At 53.9% G+C, this 12962-nt stretch overlaps 1 protein-coding gene across 2 annotated transcripts in view; it reads right to left on the reverse strand.

Moving 5' to 3' along the window:
* LOC102390374 (TRIO and F-actin binding protein) overlaps positions 1-12962 on the reverse strand; it is a 58486-nt gene that overhangs the window by 5325 nt on the left and 40199 nt on the right. For both annotated transcript variants that reach the window (XM_045165244.1, XM_045165243.1), the window contains 7 exons: positions 11491-11559; positions 11277-11366; positions 10777-10886; positions 8619-9144; positions 7879-7989; positions 2099-2246; positions 263-365 (listed from right to left, as the gene is read on the reverse strand). In XM_045165244.1, the coding sequence (XP_045021179.1) occupies positions 263-365; positions 2099-2246; positions 7879-7989; positions 8619-9144; positions 10777-10886; positions 11277-11366; positions 11491-11559 (1157 nt within the window). The remainder of the gene's footprint in view (positions 1-262; positions 366-2098; positions 2247-7878; positions 7990-8618; positions 9145-10776; positions 10887-11276; positions 11367-11490; positions 11560-12962) is intronic.

The following is a 12962-nucleotide window of genomic DNA, read 5'->3' on the forward strand; positions in this document are numbered from 1 at the left end:
AAGAGAGAGTGGAGACTGAGACTGGATAGACAAGAAGGGGCCTGAGAACAGTTGTGCGCACTGGTGTGGGGGGTCCTACTGCTTCTGTTCCCTACGCCACATGACTGGAACAGGAATCTCTGCTGGGGGCAAACTAACATGGTCCCCTGCCCAGGGGTCTCAGCACAGGTCCCTCACTCATAACCAGCAGAGTGGACAGCTGGGCCTCCTGGCTCAGAGGGAGGCCCTGCCCACAGGCTGCAGAGCCCCATCGCCCTCTTACTGGTGCTGCTTCCGGAGGCCATCTGGACCCTGCTGGAGAGTCCGTGTCTTATTCAGCTCCCGGCTCAGCTCCTCCTGGTAGGCTTTCTTCATGGCTTCAATGGCTGGAAGCAGGGCAGAGAGGTAGAAGGGAGATTGGGGAGGGGTCAGGAGCAACAAGTTCTACTTCCTCTAGGACTCCACATGGAGACAGAAGCAGAGAGTGGTAAGCAAAGAGTGCTGGGCTGGGCTGTGTCATGGACTGAGTGGCTCTGGGTAAGCTATTCAACCTCTCTGAGCCTGTCTACCACAGGAGGATGACAGAACCTGTCTGAAGGACTCTGCTGGGGAGACACTTCAGTGTCTGACCACCAGTACCTCTTGTTATTCATGATTTCTGGATAAGACTACACACAGTCCTCCCTGCAGAGCCTGGAAGGTTCTTTAACAAGGTCGATCTGCCTGGCCCAGCCAAGTAGTCAAGAACACTGGCTCTGTGGCCGGTACAAATTTGTGTGACTTTGTGCAAGGGACCTAACCCCTCTGTGCCTTGAATCCTTATCTGGAAAACAAGGTTAACAAAAAACGCCTTTCCTCATGGGTTTCTGGGAGATGTGCGTAGAGCATGCAGAACAGAACAATGCCTGTCACAGAGGCAGTACTCAGACACTGGCCCCCACTGGTTTATTTTCAGTCTGCAAGCCCCCAAGGACTGAGTCTCTTTCCACACTCACACAGTGCTGTTGTGAGGATTAAACAAGTCCTCATTCATAGTCTTATCCATAATTCCAAAATCCAAAAGCTCTGAACACTGAAAGTGTTTGATAATTCTTTTGGTGCAATCCCCAACCTGAACAGATCCAAGGCTATTTCTGGTCATTATTATCTCACTTAAGAGCAACACAGAAATTTCACTGCAAAATCTTAGTGCTAGATTTCAAGGTGAAAGCCAGACCCTGCTAGGGGAGGATATCCTGGGTTATCTTCCTAAAATGCAAAACACACTGACCCCAGGGTTTGGGACGAGGGGCCCTCAGTTTGAGTTCTTGAACACTGGCAGGCGGCAAGTTCCAAATCATGTGACCTCTTTCATCATTTCTATTATTCTGCAAACCCCATGGAAGTGTCTAGGATATGCCAGACACACACAGCAGGTCTGCAGGGGACAGAGAGGGAGAGCTGGCCAGAATCTTGGGTATACCTGTTCCTGACTTGGAAGAGCAGAGGGAAGGGTTTAGAGCATGGCTTTGTAGTCAAGAGTGCTTTGTGCTCCAGCTCCATCTTCTGATACCTCCAAGCTATGTCATCTGGGATAAGTTGCTAACTTCTGAGCCCCAGTTTCCTCATCTGTGAAATGGGTTCACTCCCTGGGGCACTGCAAGGACTAAGGTTGCTCGTGTGTGTAACAGGGTTTGGTTAAATGCCGACACCTTGCCTTGCTCTCCCCTGGGTCCAGCCCACTGGCCCAGTGAGACGGCACTCATAAGAGCAGGGTCTGCGGCTGACCAGTCTCTCCCCAGCACATGGCACAGATTTTTGGCTGTGGAAAACAAACACATGCTGCAGCTCAATGTGTGTGTGTATGTGGCTTGACGTGGGCCTCCCAGTAACCACAGGCCCCTAAGGGAGAAGACTCTAACCCTAACCCATGGTCTGTGTGTAGGGGGAAATCAATTATTGCCTTGGTTTCCCCTTTACAAGTAGGGTTAGAGGCCATATCTAGGGGCTCCTGACCCCTCACCCCAAGTTTGGCACCAGACCCTCATCTCTTATTTAAAGACCTCCAGTCAAGAGGAGCCACAGCCTGGAGGCTCATGGGGCCGGGCCCTGCTGTGCCGTTCCTGCCCGGGGTCCTCACCCGAGGCCGTGGCCGCTGTCTCCTCAGCCAGGAGCCATTCCTTCTCCTGCTGCAGCCGCTGCAGCTCCCGCTCGTGGTGCCGCTGTAGCTCCTGCATCACCTGCTGGTGCGAAGACTCCATCTCTGCCAGGCTGCGCTCGCATGCCTCCTGCAGGCGGGAGGCCAGGACATCACGGGGCTGCCCCCATGGCCCAGGTAGTGCCCCTTTCCCAGCCTGAGGCAAGAAGCCTCGGGGGCAGGCCTGCCCTGGTCCAGGCTTCACCACCTCCCCCTCAAGACCCTGGCATCATCAGCCTGTATCTGCCCCTGCTCCCTGCCACCCACAACCCCCAGCCTGTCATTCTGCTTCAAACCCTTCTGGGCTTCCCATCCTGCAGAGCAAGTCCCTACTCCAGTGTCTGCCAACCCTGATGGTCTCAACCTAAGCCCTCCCCAACCAAGGAACATCATAGTTACTTAAAAAAGAAAAAAAACAAAACAGCTCATGGCATGGTCACACCTCTGAGCTTTAGCTCATGTTATTCCCACTGCCTGGAACTTTCTTTTACAACATTCTCTTCCCGGGTAATCCACTTGGCCTGCAGCCTGGCTTAAATATCCTCCGAGCTCTGACTCTGGTCAGCCTCTCCCCTGTTTTTAAAGGCTCTGCTTCTGCCAGATTATAAATTGCCCCCCATTTGATACAGTTCCGAGTCCCTGGGGTCTAGGCCAGGCCTGACTTGTGGCAGATGCTGAGTAAGCAAACTGAAATTGATGACTTAGCACAAAATGGGGCTGTGTAGACAAGACCGGCAAGTTTTTAAATGACTGATAATACCCACTGCTGGGAGAGTCAGCTGCAACCGGGTGTGTGAAGGGCAGTTTGGTGGTGTCATCAAATTTTAATGACCCTTTAACCTGGCAGGTCCACTCCTAGAAATGACCCCACAGAAAGTCACGCATGTACAAAGACTCTTAGACAAGGGTATCGCCTGCGGCCAGGTTGGTTAACAGGTGAAAAATGGGAACAAGGTAAGTACCTAACAGGGAAGCCCTTAAATAAGTTATGGGATTGCATTTTACAAAGGATCTGGGCAGCTGTTAAAAGACAGAGCTGCCCACGCAGACTGCTGTGGAAAGGTGTCTCGAAAGTTAGGTCATGAAAGCTGGTTTCTGATGATACACGTGGTGTGACCCCATTCGCGGACCAAAAACACTTAAGAGCTGTAGGTCTGAGTACCTGTGCATAACGGCACAGAAAAAGGTGTAGAAGGCTACCCTGGAAAGTAGAGTGGATGATCCTCCGAAGATGTCCACGCCCTACTCCGAGAACCAGCGAATGTGTTACCTTACACGGCCCAGGGAACTAGTGATTGCTAATCAGCTGACCTTAAAATAGGGAGATTATCCTAGATTATCCTCTGGGCCGAAAGTAATCACAGGGTCTTTGGATGTGGAAGAGGAGGCAGGAGAGCAGGGAGAGGGAGAGGGGACTAAGGCAGGAGCCCAGTGGGAAGAGAGAAGGACCGGACTCTTCTGCACGAGTTCTGAAGATGATGGAAGGGACCATGAGCCAAGGAATGCAGGTGACTGCTGGACGCTAGAAAAGGTGAGGAGATGGAGCCTCCCCAGAGCCTATGGGAAGGAACGAGATCCCATGGATGCCTGGATTTTATTAATAGCCTGGGGAGACCCACGTTAGACTTCTACTCTACAGAACTGTGAGATGATTAATGTGTGTTACTTATGTTTCTGGCAATTCATTACAGCTGCAACAGAAAACTATACAGATATGCTTAGAAGGTAACCAAGGTAACCCCTGGGGCTGGAAGCAGGCAGGGGGAGTAGAGTTCACACATTTGTTTCTAACATTTTGATTTGTTTGAAATTATTTTTGAAAATGTAAACAAATTTCTTACATGATTAATGTATGTTTAAGATCATTCAAAAGGGAAGGGGAAGAGCCAAGGGAGAAACGGGAGGCACAGATAAGAGACCCGATGCAGATAAGAGGCTGAGTCCTCCCCCAAGGCACAGGGCACCTCACAGCTGGGGATGGAGGATGACCCCCACCACACCAGCAGCCGCATCTGGGAGGCTGCACGGGCCTGTCTGGGGAAGGACAAGGGCCAGGTCTCCGGGATCCAGGTGTTCCGAGCTGTGGGCAGGGGACACCTGCCTCACTGAGCCTCTGTGCCTGTCCTCTGTGTGTCCCCTCAGGTGGGGCAATGGAACATGGCCCTGGGAGTTCCACAGACTGGGTCCTAGTCCTGGCTGTACCACGGAGTGAACCCGAACAAACCTGTTCCCCTCTTTCAGCCTCAATCTCCTCATCTGTAATACAGACCCCATAAGACCAACTCTCAAGGCTCCCTGAGCTAAGTCAGCGTTCACTGTAGAGATCACCCACCTGTAGAGACAGGAGCCTAAAGGAGATGGGACTGCTGTTCTTAAAGAGCCCCATCAGGCTGGCAGACCCGGCAGCCAATAGGGCTTCCAGAGGCTGATGTCAGGAGGTGGGCACTAGCCCATGAGGAGGGGCTCCTAGATGGCCAGGCGCTGCTCCCTCTGACCTGCCTTTCTGAGGGCCCAAGTGTATTGGCTGCCACCACTGACGTGGATCAAAGTAGGTAAAGAAGTGCCCGTTGCCCCTACTGCAGTAGGCACTGAAGCCCCAGGCCCCCTGGCTGCTGTCCTGTGGTGGCAAACCCCACAAGCTGGAAGGGGGGCATCCCCTTGGCCTGAGATATCAGGCTTGGGAATCCCTGCCCCGCTGTCACCTCACTAGGGTCCGCTGACTCTCCAGCTGCCTCCCCTGGGGCCTGAGGGGACACAGACGGTTCAGCTCCTCTTTTCGGGTACCCTCCTCTACCCCGTCTTGGGCTGTTTCCCCATTATGCCCTTCTCACCCCCAATTCCACCTGCTACCCCTACCCATCCCAATCTAACAGGATGAAACGCTGACAGCCTTGGGGAGCCCAGTGGGCGCCTGGGGACCAGGAAGCCAGGACTGCAGACACAAGTCTGCTGCCAGCTTGGAGGACTCGCCTCCTCTCTGGGTCTCCGTTTCCCATCTGTACCCTGAGAAGTCAGAGCAGTGCTTTTCCAGCTTTGTTTTAGTGACAGAAACCTTCCTGCAAAGGGAAATTAATGCAGGTTCTAATAGTCAAAGACAGTGCTGCTCCGGGACCAACAACTGTGGATGGACCCACCCAAAAAAGGCAGCCTCTGGGGTGTCCAAGGGGTCCACCAAGCTCAGTCTGAAGCCCTCTGGGGTGGGTAGGGGGGCATTTCTGAGGTGCCTGGAAGCCTCAGGTGGTGGTGCTGGCCCCCACTCTATCTAGAAATGCCCCACCTTCCTCTGGCCTCGAGGGAGCTCTGACAATAACTGGGCCCTCCCTTTCCCCTTCCCCACATCAGGTGATCCCCAGGCTCACCTCCACAATACACCCCCAACTCCCCTCAGCCCTGGTCTCCCTTCAGCTGAATGTTCCAGAACCACTCAGCCCCTGATGGCCCCTGGCCTTGCACGGTGGCCCCAGCTCCCGGCCAGCTCCCCTCTGCCTTCCTCGAGGCAGTGGGCCAGCCTGAAGCTCCCCTCCCCCTCCCCACACCCTCTTCCCTACCCCCTCCTTCAGCAGCGTCCTAGCTCCTGGCGCTAGGACTCCCTGCACACTAACCCCACCTTCCTGATGTCAAGTCCCAGACCCCAAACCTCCTGAGGTGTGTGGGTTGCGATCCCAGCTTCTCAGCTCAGCAGTGGGCGTCTCCTTGATAAACACCCAGCGGCCCTCCCCTCCTGCCTCAGCCCCCGCTCCCACCCCCAGTTCCAGGAACACTTTCTGAGAGCCCCACGCTCCCTCGGAATCTCTAGAAGGCCTCCCTGCCCAGAGCCTGGGACCCCAGCCGTATTTTTTTTTGTTTTTTTTTTTTTTTGCTTCAGGCAAGGGTGTGCTAGCTGGGGAACAGCAATTGTCAAATTTTTAGGAATTCTGTGGTGCAGCTATTTAGCATAGCTGTTATCAGAAATTATATAAACTTATAATTAGTTACATTAAAAACAAGGCTGAGGGACTTCCCTGGCAGTCCAGGGAATCTGCCTTCCAATGCAGGGAACACGGGTTTGGTCCCTGGTAGGGGAACTAAGATCCTACATGCTGAGGGACAGCTAAGCTGTGCATTCCAAGAGAGAAGCCGGCACACAGCAATGAAGAGACTGAAAGCAGCAACTAACACCCAACACAGACAAAACCAAATAAGTGTTAAAAAAACAAAGCTGATACTCAAGATTCATTACCTCCTAATTATTTCACTGCATTTTATTATTAACTATGCTCTGAGGTTATTTACATGTCCTGTATCTGCAGGGTGCAAATGCCACATGATGCTCAGTGCATAGATTCCCAACTCTGTTCAGGGACATCAGCCATAGCAGGAATATTTACACCATGGAAACCGGTAAACATTACAAATCAGAGCTTGATTTACTGTTTTGTTGATTGTCCAGACTTAACCAAATGATGAGAAAAAGCTATTAACGCTCACAGTACAGATTAAACTTCAAAATGTGCACTACCTCGGACTGCTACATTGTACACAGAACAAAACCCAAAGAAATGTCCTTAAAAGAATACTTTAAAATAGTCTTAACAGTAAAGTATCTTTCAGTTCAGCAAAGAAGTTGCTCATGACATTGGCCAAGTAAAGTTTAGGCATATATCTGGCTGTCTTACTCATTCACACACAAAAAAATGCCAACCAACATTCATGTTAGAACGACACTCATCTGTCAGTTTGCTGTGGATACGAGCATTTGGAGAAATCAACAAAAGTACTCTGAGAAAAATCAATTTGCAATATGGAATTCACAATAGAAGCATGACGTATTTTTTTATTTGTAAGTTGCACACTAAACATGCTCTATATCAGTAAAATTTACAATAAACATATATAAGTGTATCAGTGTGTACACGCACACGTATTTTTTCTGGAGAACTAGTTGTCCCAGACATGACAGTCAAAAGTGTCTCTGGACACGGCCAAAATGTCCCCAGGGGAACAAAATTAACTTTTGTTGAGAGTCGCTGTCCTAGGCAGGCCGTGCGTCCCCCGAGGGCCACTGGAGGCACCCATGTCCTGTAGACCACCTTGCGCAGGGCCTCCGCCTGGCAGGATTTCCCAGTGTTTAGGGAGTGACTCCCAGGGGCCTAGCCTTCCCTGGTGGCTCAGCTGGTAAAGAATCCGCCTGCAATGTGGAAGACCTGGGTTCGATCCCTGGGTTGGGAAGATCCCCTGGAGAAGGGAATGGCTACCCACTAAAGTATTCTGGCCTAGAGAATTCCATGGACTGTATAGTCCACGGGGTCGCAAAGAGTCAGACACAACTGAGCGACTTTCACTTTCCCAGGAGCCTGCCCACTGGGGGTCCCATGCTCCATCAGGCCCCTCTTCCCCAGAGCAGTACAGAGGAAGGGAGTCTAAGTACAGAAGGTCACGTGGGGGCTCACGCATGGGCTCTGCAGTCAGCTGGACCCAAGTTCAAATCCCACCTCTGACATCTGCAGGCCAGTTGACCTCAGGCAAGTCACATACCCTCTTATAGCTCAGTGGTCTTGTCTGCAAAATGGGCACAGTCCTCACGTCCACCCTCTGGGGAGATTAAGTGAGATGGTGCACATCAAAGGCCTCACCCGGGTTCCACTCTGGTATAGGAAGGGCTCCCAGAATATCAGCTGTTTTCTCAAAACACGGCAACCAGAAACCCATCCCCACCCCCCAACACAACAGCTCCATGTCCTTACCTGTGAGATGTAGCCGGGGGGTATGTGGCCGTCCTCCTGGGACTTGGGTGCACCCTGAGGAGCCTCCCCTTGGAGACGCCATGCCTCCAGTTGGGCACGAAGGGACTGGACCTACGGGGATGGGGGGAGGCAAGGTCAGTGAGGGTCTTGAAAGGGGAATGGAGCTGGCGGGATGAAGTGGCCCTGGTGTGGATGTTCCAGATGCTTCCTGGATGGCCAGGTCAGGGACCCAGGAGAGCGCTAGCCCAGAGAAGAAGGCTCAACAGGGTTGGGAGCAGGATACCACAGTCACAGATATTTACCTATTATATAGGTGGGAGGAAACTTCTTGGAGCCTCAGTTCCCCATCAGTGAAACAGTGAGGCGGTCTACCCTATGGGACCATGAAACTGCCATGTGACCAGGTGAGGATTGCATGAGCCAATGTAAGTAAGGAGGGCCTAGTACAAGGGTTGGTATGCAGAAGGTGCTCAATAAATGGTCGCTCCCTTCTCTTCCCCCTTCCCTTCTCTGGGACTGCTGAGGACAGAACAAAGATGGGGAAAAACAAACAAAAACAAAAGATCCCCAAGGTCCAGGAAAGAAGTCCAGTTTACAAGGCATCTGAAGTGTCAGCGGCTCAGGGGTGAACTCCCCAGTCACCGTAGGTATGCAAGAACTAACGCTATAGCATGAGCGCAGGGATGTTAAGGGTGCTGGTGGGGTGAGGAGGCTCCCAGAGGCCAGCCATGCCCGCCTACCTCCTTCTCCAGTGCCTCGTGGCTGTCGCTCGGGGCCCCCCGGCGCTCCCCGCGGCCTTGGTTGAGCAGGGCAGTAAGAGGCACCCGCTTGTTCTCCCGAAGGGGCAGCTTCTCCAGCTCCTGCCACTTCTTCTCAATCTCCTCGCTGAGCCGGCTTTGCTGGTCCTCGGTCAGGGGGGCGCCCAGGACCCGGCGCGGACCCTCGCCTGCTGGTGTCTCCGCGGCCCGGCTGTCCGTGGCCTCGAACCACTTGCGTCGCTCCTCGGAGCGTTGGGCCAGGTCCCGCTCCAGCTCCTCCTGCTTGGCCGGGCGGTCGAGGGTGCGGGCTGGGGTGCGGGCCCGCTGCGGGGAGCCCTGAGTCAGCGGGGAGAGCTCCACGTAGTCCAGCGACTGCCGCTGCCCGTCTGCCTTCCGGGGGCCGCCCCGGCTGGTGACCTCAGAGCCCACCCGCTGCTCCCCTGCCTTCAGGGAGCCCTTTGGGGTGCCGTAGCTGTGCAGCGTGTTCTCCTTGTTGCAGTCCGAGAGCCTAGGGGGCCAGCAGAGCCACGTCAGGTGGGACCTGGCCTGCTTGGTCCCAAAACAAGCACTTCTGGAGTGTGACCCGTGCGTTGGGGCCTGGGGACAGACCCCAGTGGAGGAAGCAGGTTAGAACTACCACTCCATCATTAACAGATCCTGGGAACCATCCCAACTCGGCCACTTCCAGGGAACCTGGCCGCCCTCTCTAAGCCTCAGTCATCTCATCTATAATATGGGACAACAATGCCTCTTACAGGAGGGACGTGAGGACTAGATGAATGAATGTGTGCAAGGCCTTTGTGAATGGTGATGGCAGCATCAGTGTTAAGGGTGTGGTGGGAGACAAGGCCCTGGGTTCAAGAGGCTCAGTGGAATAGGGGAGATGCCCAGAGTCACTGCAGGTGAGGTGAACAGTGGCCTCTGGCTACACAGGCACAAACTGTGGAGACACATAACAACTTCTTCCATAGCAACACTTTTTCCATAGCAACACTGGGTACGTGGTCACCTGGCCAGAAACTAAAGTGTCCCTTGCCGCTACAAGTGGCCATGTGACCACTCTGCCCAGTGCAAGTGAGAGGCGGCACCCTTCAAAGGACCAGGTGTGCCCTGGCCTGGCTCCTGGCTTGGACCCGTGAGAATGTGAGCAGTGTTCTGGCCCAGAGGCAAGGCTAGGGGCTAGGGGCTGCACAGCGGCCCCGCCAGGTCTGGGCTGGAGTGAGAAATAAACCTCTCCCTTGCATGAACCTGTGTTTGGGGTTTCTTTGCTATAGCAGTGAAGCCTATACAGTAAATCATAGTCCAGCTGCACAGTGGGCAAGAGTTTATAAAGCACCTCTGTGCATATCCTCACACGACACCTGGCGTGACAGGTGAGGAATCTGAAACTCAGTCCAGACAGCAACTGGCCTAAGGTTGCCAGCCAGGGTGTGGCTGGGCAGGTGGACACACACTCCGTGCCCCCTCAATACCAAGCTTCAGTTTCTGCTGCCCAACAGCCAGAGTTTTGACCCTCAGAGGCATCTGGGCTTTTTGTTTGTTTGTTTAAAAAGATGCTTACTTAAATTTATTTTTATTTACTTTTTGGCTGTGTTGCGTGGCATGGGAGATTTTTAGCTCTCTCACCAGGAATAGAACCCATGCCCCCCTGCAGTGGAAGCACAGAGTCCTAACCACTGGACTGCCAGGCAAGTCCCACATCTGGGGTTTGTACTGTGTGGGGGCTCTACCACCAGGTCACTCAACCCTCCCGCCCCTCTCCCCACAGCGACCTCCACAGGGAGTGAGTCCCCCACCCAGACTAAGTAGCCATCCCCTCTCCCTGACACAGGCTCAGACACAGCCCCCTAGGCACACGGACAATCAGCCACCTCACGGGCCCTTTGACTCAGCAGCACTTCTCCAAAGAGCCGAGGCCTCTCCCCACCCTTTCAGGGTGGGATGAGTCAAACTCCAAACCTCAAGGTATTTTTGGATGAGTGCCACAGATACCCACTGCCCCCTCCCCCACCTCCCTATTTTGTTGGCAGAGAAACTGAGGCCCAGGGCCCTCAGGCGAGCACTGGATACCCATTCAGGATGCAGGGCTGGGGGGATGGTAAGCACCTCCCCGAAGGCCCCAGTCCAGCCCAGCACATACTTGGTGACATCTGGGGCTGAGGTGGGACGCACAGTCTTCCTCAGAGCCTCAATCCAGTTCCTCCGGATGCCCGAGGTCATGGCCGACAAGGTATAGACAGCGTCTTTGGTCTGCAAGTCCACCCCATAGGTAGGTTGCCACCTGGCCAGCTTCCTTGCTCCCTCCCCACTCTGGGCCCCAGGGAGGTGCCCTTCCCTCCCAGGGGGTGGTATCTCAGGTCTCGAGACTGGAGGTGAGCAGAGGATGCACACCCTCTCCTCCTAGCCTCGGAAGAGCCCTGTCCCCTCCACAGTCTCTCCAACATTCGAATTGGCTTGCTAGTGATACCTGGGATTGCCCCAGACAAGCTCAGTGTTGGCAGCAGAGCTTCTCGCTGGCTCTAAGGACAAGGTCTCTGGGGAAATGAGTGATGGGAGCCAGTCTGGTGAGCCACACTCCACCCCCACACCTCCTCTGGGGGGCCCTCCAGGGATACCGCCCCCAGCTGCCCGCAGGCTCACGTGGATCTGGAAGCCATAGTTGCGCTGCACCGCGTACTCGGTGACGTCCGTGCAGGAGCGCAGGTCGATCTCGCCGTCCAGTTCATCTGCCTGCAGCAGGAAGGCTCATGATGGTCCACGGACTCCAGGGATCCCTCCCTGAAACCCCTGACCCCCTATCAGGGGGCCCCTGGAACCTGATGGGGGAAGGAGCCCTCCCACTTCACTGTCTCACCTCCTCAGCGGTGGAATCCCGGTAGTACTTGAGGCTTGAGTCGGTCAACACAAACCAGTGCTTCTTCCACTGCGAAGGAGAGATGGCGGTGAGTAAGGGTTGGGGGCATGGAATGAGTATGTGTTTGTGCATCATTCCACAGGCATCTTGGGTGCTGCCAGGTCAACTGTTCGGCTTGCAGGAGGTGCCTGGCACCCTCACCAGCTGGGCTGAGGGGCGGGGGTCAGGGGACAGTGCAGAGTCACAAAATCCACATTTGTAGTTAGCCCCTCCATTCCCTCTCTGAGCCTCGGGAGCAGCATCTGTGAAATGGGTTGGCTTCTCCTCACTAACCACACCCTCCCTTTCTTTCTGAGAGCCCTTCCCTGATTTGTTGACAATTCCATAGGCCTCTTGGTCCTTTCCACCAAGATCATCAAGGTTCCTATATGCAAATCCTGCCCAGTGCAGTCCAGGAAGGGATTGTGACCTGGGTAAGGGCATTTGCCTAGCAAGCCAGGGGCCAGGACTTCAAGAGTCTTCTTCCATATGCTATTCCTGGATTGATCACCCCAACAGCAGAGGACAAGTCTCCCAGAGAGCAGGACCAGAAGGGGGCCCAGGGAGAAGTGTCTGAGAGCTGGTCATATTCTGTTTCTTGATCCAGGTGCTGGTTACATATATGTGCAGCTATGAAAATACATTATCTGTACATTTATGATGTGTGCACCTTTCTGCAATGCTTCTCTCTGCTGCAGATGGGGTTAGGTTGGCAGGACACATAGGAGAGGGGTGGGGGCATCAGAACAGCCTGATATGAAAGTGCCAAACTCAGCTCACGTCCGGGCTTCCGGCCACTCACTGGAATGCCAGTCAAGATCCACCCACTGCCAGGGTCAGCCCATGTCCTCCGCAGCTCCCCCGCATTGCCAAGCTCTGGTTGTTAATACTTCAAGTACTTGGTTTTCTTTCCTCAAGAAGATGGTTAAGTTTTCAAGGATATGCCAGGATGATACTTTCTACTTCTTTCCACACTGGCCTCCCATGAGAAATAGGACTTTAGCATCCAAGAGACCTGGGTGACAGCTATTTCACCCCTTGCTAGCTGTGTGTCTTTAGTCAAGTGTCTCAATCTCTCTGAGCTTCAGTTTTCTGACTTGTAAAGTAGGGCGAAGTAGTCCCTAAGCCTCCTGGTGAGGTCAGAAATTCCTAAGCCTCCCCGGAATGTCTCTCATGGCACCTGGCGTGTGGTCAGGCACTAGGGCGTTGGGGATTGTTCTGAGAGACTGGTTCTGTTAGAACCACGCTGCTCTTCTGAGTGACCCGAGCTGCTACACAGGACAACTGTTCCTCTGTAAAGTGGGGCAGGGGTTCAGGCCCAAAAGATCTCTTAGGCCCTTCCAGGCTTGGTCTATGACTGCCTGGGATGGCAACTGGTTGGAACTCTGTGGGCCTCAGGCACCCCAAGTTCAAGGCCTGGGTTTGCCCAAGGT

The sequence above is a fragment of the Bubalus bubalis genome, chromosome 4, assembly GCF_019923935.1.
Source record: "Bubalus bubalis isolate 160015118507 breed Murrah chromosome 4, NDDB_SH_1, whole genome shotgun sequence".
Classification (NCBI taxonomy): domain Eukaryota; kingdom Metazoa; phylum Chordata; class Mammalia; order Artiodactyla; family Bovidae; genus Bubalus; species Bubalus bubalis.